The 7,968-nt window shown below is 49.2% G+C and overlaps 1 protein-coding gene across 1 annotated transcript in view; it reads right to left on the bottom strand.

Moving 5' to 3' along the window:
• LOC122541160 (pleckstrin homology domain-containing family G member 1-like) overlaps nucleotides 1–7,761 on the bottom strand; it is a 10,202-nt gene extending 2,441 nt beyond the window's left edge. Inside the window, exon 1 of the mRNA XM_043677772.1 lies at nucleotides 7,287–7,761. Coding sequence (XP_043533707.1) covers nucleotides 7,287–7,727 — 441 coding nt within the window. The 5' untranslated portion in view covers nucleotides 7,728–7,761. The remainder of the gene's footprint in view (nucleotides 1–7,286) is intronic.
• Nucleotides 7,762–7,968: the final 207 nt, after the last annotated feature.

Raw genomic sequence — 7,968 nt, 5'->3', positions numbered from 1 at the left:
TCCTATCGGAAAGATGTTGTGAAACTTGAAAGGGTTCAGAAAAGATTTACAAGGATGTTGCCAGGGTTGGAGGATTTGAGTATAGGAAGAGGCTGAACAGGCTGGGGCTGTTTTCCCTGGAGCATCAGAGGCTGAAGGGTGACCTTAGAAAGATTTATAAAATCATGAGGGGCATGGATAGGATAAATAGACAAAGTATTTTCCCTGAGGTTGGGGAGTCCAGAACTAGAGGGCATAGGTTTAGGGTGAGAGGGGAAAGATATACAAGAGACCTAAGGGGCAACCTTTTCACACAGAGGGTGGTACGTGTATGGAATGAGCTCCTAGAGGAAGTGGTGGAGGCTGGTACAATTACAACATTTAAAAGGCATTTGGATGGGTATATGAATAGGAAGGGTTTGGAGGGATATGGGCCAGGTGCTGGCAGGTGGGACTAGATTGGGTTGGGATATCTGGTCGGCATGGACAGGAAGGACTGAAGGGTCTGTTTCCATGCTGTACATCTCTATGAGTCTATAACTGTTCTTTGGATAAATGTAACAATTAGTTGGATATGCCATTCACCACAATCAGTAATGTAATTTGCTCTCCTTGTTTAATGAGAAGTATCATTTCATTGGAAGCAGTCCAGGGAAGGTTCACTGGGATAATCCTTGGGATTGTCTTATGAGCAAAGGGACTCTACTCACTGACCAGAAGAATGAGAGGTGATCCCATTGACACATCTTGGATTCTGTAAGGGGCTTGACAGGGTCAATGCTGAGAGGGTGGTCCCCCTCACGGGAGGGTCCCGGGCCAGAGGGCACAGTCTCAGTGTAAAGGGGCTCCAGCTTCAGACTGAGATTGGGAGGGATTTCTTCTCTCAGAGGGTTGAGTGTTTTTGGAACTCCTTGTCCCAGAGAGCTGTGGGGGCAGAGCCCGTATGTATATTTAAGGCTGAGATGGAGAGATTCCTGATCAGTCGGGGAATCGAGGGTTACAGGGAAATACAGGAAAGTGGACGTGAGGAATGTTGATGTCTGAGGAAAGGTCACTCGACCTAAAACGTTATCTCTGATTTCTCTCCACAGATGCTGCCAGACCTGTTGAGCTTTTCCCGCAATTTTTGTTTTTGTTTACAAGAAATGTTGGATCAGCCATGATCCTGTTGGATGGCAGTCCAGGCTCAAGGGGCCAAATGGCCTCCTTCCCATTCCTATTGCTGCTGGTCTGTTTCAGATACATGGCCGGGTTAATTTTGTGGTGAAATCATTAACTTTGTCTTGTTTCAATGGAAGCGTTACGGTCAGCTTTTGTCTAACATCTCCTCTGACAAGCTCAGGAACAAGCACAAAATGGCAGAGATTGAACTGGTCGACAGAAGAAACAACGGTGCCTTCCGGGACCTGGGTTCGATTCCACCCTTGGGTGGCTGTCTGGGTGGACTTTGCACGTTCCCTGCATGGGTTTCCTCCCACAGTCCAAAGATGTGCAGGTTAGGTGGATTGGCAGTGGGGGTGGCTTTCTGTGGAATGCTCTTAGGAGGGTTAGTATGGACTTGATGGACTGAATGACCAGCTTCCACATTGTAGAGATCCTGTAATCGGAGGACAATACTTTTTCACCCAGCGAGTGGTTAGGGTCTGAGATACGGTGCCTGGGAGAGTGGTGGGGGCAGATACAATTGAGACATTCGAGACGGGCGTTGGGTGGTGTTTTGGGTCGGAATGGGGGCGCACAGGGATACAGGTGAAAGTAGGGTAATTCAAGCTGGTAAAGCTCTGAACCATTGTCATAAGACTCTCCCAGAGTCTTATAGTCCGGGGTGGTTGTGATAAATGGGTAGAGACAGTAACAGGATAATTGGAAGCACTGATGTCAATGAGCAGGACCTTAGAGTTATGTTCTGGGGTTCAATTTGGTGAAATTTGAATTCAAGAAAAAAGATAACTGTTAAGATTTTTAGAAAAACCAATCAGGGTCACGGGGGAAGGAAATCTGCCATCCTTACCCAGTCTGGGCCTACATGTGACTCCAGACCCACAGTGATGTGGCTGACTCTTCACCAGAGGGGCAGTAAATGTTGACCTAGCCAGCGATGCCTATATCCCATCAATGATAAAGAGAAAGGCAGCATTAAGCTCAAAGTGACCGTTAGTTACTCTCTGCCCAGAATAGACGCTGAGGGTCCTGATGATGAAGAAATCAGCTTCTGGTCAGAAAACCTCAGTATTCACCGCCCAATGTTCACAACCAGAAACAAAACACCTTTGAGGCTGTGTGTCTGGGCAGGGATTGTGTCTGGGATACAAAGAGAGAGAGAGGTAGAGAGAAAGAGAGATAGGGAGAGAGAGAGAGACAGAGAGATAGAGAGAGACAGATAGAGAGATAGATAGATAGAGAGAGACAGTTAGAGATATATATATAGAGAGAGACAGAGACAGTTAGAGAGATAGAGAGAGAGAGAGAGATGGAGCACAGAGCTAAAATGTTGCACCAATAACAATCAAACCCTCTGCAGTGCGCTCTGAATAGATTAAATATCGCACATGCTTTAGTACACAAGATGAAACACTGAATGGAATGTAAGCCAGCTGCTTCATCTGTTGTTCATTCGATGCAGAAAAAGGCAAATTCTTATCGCTATCAAATGCTCCTGTTGGACTGACCGCATTGATAAACACTCTCTGGGTCCTTTCACTGCAAATTAACAAACTCAGTAACCCTGACCCAAGCAAGTCTTTATAGTTCATTCCCAGTTAACACTCCCTCTCTTGATTAGATTAGATTCCCTATGGTGTGGAAACAGGCCATTTGGCCCAACAAGTCCACCCAGACCCTCCAGAGACTAACCCACCCAGACCTGTTTCCCTCTGACAAATGCACCCAACACTATGGGGCAATTTAGCATGGCCAATCTACCTGACCCAAAAATCTTTGGACTGTGGGAGGGAACCCACACAGACACGGGGAGAACGTGCAAACTCCACACAGACAGTCACCCAAGGCTGGGAACGAACCCAGGTCCCTGGTGCTGGGAGACAGCAGTGCTAACCACCAAGCCACCATGCTGCCCCATAACGTGGGAAGTAATGGAAGGAGAGTGAGAGGAGGAGTGACAGAAAGTTCGAGTGAAACAAAAACTCTGTAACGGACCATTTGGACACTACACTAATGGATGTGATAATATTCGTGGAGGGTGTAGAAGCAGCAATGGTACTAAATGTCCTCCTCCTCTCTCAAGCAGTTGGTTATTCCTCACTCCAAAAAGGTGGCCTTCAGTAACACAAAGTTCCTCCAATCAACGCAGACAACTGTAGAATGGCAAACTCACGAGCCTGAGCTAGTGACCTTCAAAACATAGACTGAAGAGAATTGTCAGCATTGGTCTCTCTCTCTCTCTCTCGCCCACTCTCTATCAAATGTACAACTTTGTAACGACTACGCAACAAAGCGATTGCTCCTTGGGAAGTTGATTTTCCCATGAGAAGCTGGGATTTTTTTTCTCTCTGTCTGCGTATGTAAGATTTTCTCCCACATTCAGAAATCAGACTGCGTTCTGCCTCTCGCTAACTCCTCCCATACCACAGAGACCTCCAGGTTAAACGTTGTGTTAAAACAAAGACCCCTTCTGTATCAATAGACCACTTCCAGGTCAGAAAGCCACAGGCTGTTCCACACTAATGAAGCAACGGTTGAAATAATTCCTGCCAACATGTGAGTCAGAGCCGTCATTAAATGATTGTTATAAAAACCGTATAAACATGTTTGAAAGGCTGCTGTCCAGTCAACTGGCTCAGATCCAAGTTGTGAATTCTGAAAACCTTTAACTATTTCTAGTTTCTGCAGAATATCCTAAACACAGTCGTTTTGGCCCGCTCCATGTGACATGGAGAAATATTTGGAATACGGAACACAATACCTGGACTGGGAGATGACAGACATAGGGGTGGCTCAGTGGTTAGCACTGCTGCCTCACAGCACCAGGGACCCAGGTTCGATTCCAGCCTTGGGCGACTGTCTGTGTGGAGTTTGCACATTCTCCCCATGTCTGCGTGGGTTTGCTCCAGCTTGCTCCACCAGTCCAAAGATGTGCCTGGGTTAGGGTGGATTGGCCATGCTAAATTACACCCATAGTGTCCAGGGAGGTGGTGGGTTAAGGAGATGGGGTTGGGTCTGGGTGGAAATCTCTCCAGAGGGCCAGTGTAGACTTGGTGGGCTGAATGGCCTTCTTCCACACTGTAGGTGTGGGAGGGGGTCTATGAATGATATCTATCTCCTTCTTGGAAACAGTTGACATTTTCACCTCCATCACTTGCAAGAATTTCACAGGCTCCCCGCTCTCTGGGGGGGGGGGGGGGGGGGGAAGACATTTCTCCCCATCTCAATCCGAAACAGCCTCCCCACCGTTCCCTTGAGAGTGACATCCTGAATGGATCTGTGAGCCCAGATCTAGCAGTGGATTCTTTGCAGATACTGCGCTCTGAAACCATCAGAGTGGTGTAAGAAACTATCCCAGGGACCTTCTCAAACAGCCGATCTCTGCAGTGACCAGCAGAGCAGCAATTAATTAGTGCCGCTCAGAGGAAGTGCTTTGCTCAAATGCCTATTACTAAGGAAACCATAAATATTTCTAATTGAAGAAGTCTCTCCAGATCAGAGAGCCTTATTAAAGGGACTCACTGTTGCAAATGTTATAATTAACACAGGGCAGTGCCTCTGCAGACAGTATCGAGAGGACAGTACCATATCTGCAGAGTCAGAAATTCTTCCAATTAATTCCACTGCTCCGTCTCGGGTTATCGCTGCAGAATACTGTGTGGATTTCTGGTCTCCTTTTCTGAGGAAGGATGCTCTTGCACCTGAGAGAGTTCAGTGAGGGTTTCCCAGGCTGATTCCAGGGATAGTGGGACTGACGTAGGAGGAGAGATTGGCGGGGTTCGGATTGGTTTTGTGCAAATGAGTGAGGGGGGGGATCTCATAGAGACTTACAAAAGTCTAACAGGACGAGGCAGGGTACATGCAGGGAGGATGTTCCCGATGGTGGGTGTGTCCAAAACCAGGGGGTCACAGTCTGAGGATTCGAGGTGGACCATTTAGGATGGAGATGGGGAGACATCTCTACACCCACAGAGTGGGGAGCCTGTGGGGTTCAATAGCATAGGGAGGAGCTGATCCTAAAGCATTGAATGTGTTCAAGAGGCAGTTAGATATAGCACTCTGGGCGAATGGGGTCAAAGGTTATGGGGAGAAAGCAATGTTAGGCTATTGAGTTGAATGATCAGCCATGGCTGTGATGAATGGCGGGGCAGGTTCAAAGGGCCGAATGGCCTCCTCCTGCTTCTATCTTCCATGTGTCTATGTTTCCATGTTTCTACGTAGATTCACAGCAGGGAGTCATAGAGTCATAGAGATGTACAGCAAGGAAACAGACCCTTCGGTCCAACCTGTCCATGCCGACCAGAAATCCCAACCCAATCTAGTCCCACCTGACAGCACCCAGCCCATATCCCTCCAAACCCTTCCTATTCATATACCCATCCAAATGCCTCTTAAATGTTGCAATTGTACCAGCCTGCACCACATCCTCTGGCAGCTCATTCCATACACGTACTACCCTCTGAGTGAAAACGTTGCCTCTTAGGACTCTTTTATATCTTTCCCCTCTCACCCTAAACCTATGCCCTCTAGTTCTGGACTCCCCGACCCCAGGAAAAAGGCTTTGCCTATTTATTCTATCCATGCCCCTCATAATTTTGTAAACCTCTATAAGGTCACCTCTCAGCCTCCGACGCTCCAGGGAAAACAGTCCCTTCACTATCCTATCTACCTGCAACTCCACTTTCAAGGAGCTATGAACCTGCACTCCAAGGTCTCTTTGTTCAGCAACACTCCCTAGGACCTTATCATTAAGGGTATAAGTCCTGCTAAGATTTGCTTTCCCAAAAGGCAGCACCTCGCATTTATCTGAATTAAACTCCATCTGCCACTCCTCAGCCCATTGGCCCATCTGGTCCAGATCCTGTTGTAATCTGAGGTAACCCTCTTCGCTGTCCACTACACCTCCAATTTTGGTGTCATTCGTAAACTTGGTCCACATTACCCAGACGATAACACTGAGTGGGGAATCCCTGACTGTGAGGTGCGTTTGGTGCCCTTTCTGTTTCACATTCTGTCAGTCCCATTTCTGAAATTGACCGAGTGGGTGGGGCTTCCGAATCCAAATCTCTGGCAATCCCATTCCACAGAGAAGCATTTGGAGCACACAATCTGGCCATTGGGCCCATTGGGACTCTGCTAACTCCTGGAAAGAGCTCTCCAATGAGTTCCCAGTCTCTCGCTGTCTCTCTGTGGCCTGTTAATCATTCCTCTTCCGGACCTTCCCCGGCTCCTTTCCCCACATTCCCGTCGCATTCCCTTCCAACACCCTCTCGGATCACAACAACTCACTGGGGTAAAAATATTTATCCTCATCTCATCCTCAGTCTGTTACCGTCCCTCTGCTCACTGGGTTACCGCCACTCTCTCTTTACTCACTCAAACCTCCCTCCCTCCTTCATTCTCTCTGGCGTAAAGGGAACAATGCAGGGTCTCCCTGCATTGACCACACTCCCTTATCCCTGGGACCGTGTGAGTAAACGCCCCCCCGCAACCCCCTCCAGGGTCTCCGCATCCTTCCAAACGTCGGGGACCCGGAATTGGACTCAGGACCCCAGTCAATGACACAACCCTTCCCTGAGGCTTCCTGATGTTGTGCCCATGCTGTGGGTGACACTGGCAATGGTTGGGTTTATTGTACCCTTTGCCCAGTGATCCTGGGAGGTCAGCAGTGACCTTCCTGATAATTGGACGGCACACCACTTTACCAGAGACTAAGCAACAGCCATGTGGCACCAGGGGTGGGGGGTATAGAAATCTGGACCTGTGACTCTTCAGTCCTGGTCAGAGGGAGGGGTTTGGAAAGGGCAGGTTCCCCACTTTGGAGGGACTATTGGACCATGGAATAGAGTTCCAATCATGCAGCAAGAGGCCACTTGGCCCATTGAGTCACCACCAATCCTCCATAGAGTATCCATCCAGATCCAATCCCCCCAGCCCATTCCCATGATCTCACATTTCCCATGGATGACCCACCTAACCTGCACATCCCTGGACGCCATGGGCGATTTCGGATGGCCAATTCACCCGAACCTGCACATCCCCTGGATAGTGGGAGGAATGTGAGTGTGTTCATGAATCACAGAGCTCGCCTGATCCTGATCCTGATCCTGATCCTGATCCCAGTCTCAGAAAGGGTCCTGCCTTACCTCCACAATGCTCTTCAAATCCCGAACAAACGCCCGTTCGGTTTCGATGATCTCCTTCATCACCCTGTCCACGTGTGAGAGCTTTGCCAGGGGCTCCTTGGTTTGGGGAATGGGAGGAGGGGACCATGGGACACCACGGGGAACATCCATGGTCAGATTCCCACGCCTGGTGTTGCCCTCTCCCAAGGGAGCCTTGGTATGGCTGACCGGGGTCAGGTCCAAGCTGATGTCACAGCCGAGCGGAGGGGGGTAACTGAGGGCGCTGGTGGTGGGTACCAGGGTCCCGTTGCTGCCAAATGAGCTGTGGCCATCCTGGAGCGATGCCGAGGAAGCGGAGGAGCTGAGACTGACCGGGTGGTCACTATCCGAACAAACGGTGTTCACCGAGTTACAGCTTCCTGAGATGGGCGCGGCAGATACTCCATCCACCACAGCAGCCATCAGGCTCAGCGACGAGACCGAGCACGGTCTGGAGGCACCTGCCAGAAGGAAGAGGGCAGAGTTAGGAGCTACCTAAATGCAGAGAACGAGATATTCCATTGCTGCGGATAGTCAGATTTCCTCAGACAAAGCCATGCTTCATAACTCACACTCACCAAGACTCACACTCACACAGACTCACACTCACCGAGACCCACACTCACCGAGACTCACACTCACCGAGACCCACACTCACACAGAC

The sequence above is a fragment of the Chiloscyllium plagiosum genome, chromosome 37 (assembly GCF_004010195.1).
Source record: "Chiloscyllium plagiosum isolate BGI_BamShark_2017 chromosome 37, ASM401019v2, whole genome shotgun sequence".
NCBI classification, from domain to species: domain Eukaryota; kingdom Metazoa; phylum Chordata; class Chondrichthyes; order Orectolobiformes; family Hemiscylliidae; genus Chiloscyllium; species Chiloscyllium plagiosum.
Note: the sequence above shows the minus strand (reverse complement) of the source record. Positions and strands in the feature narration are given on the sequence as shown.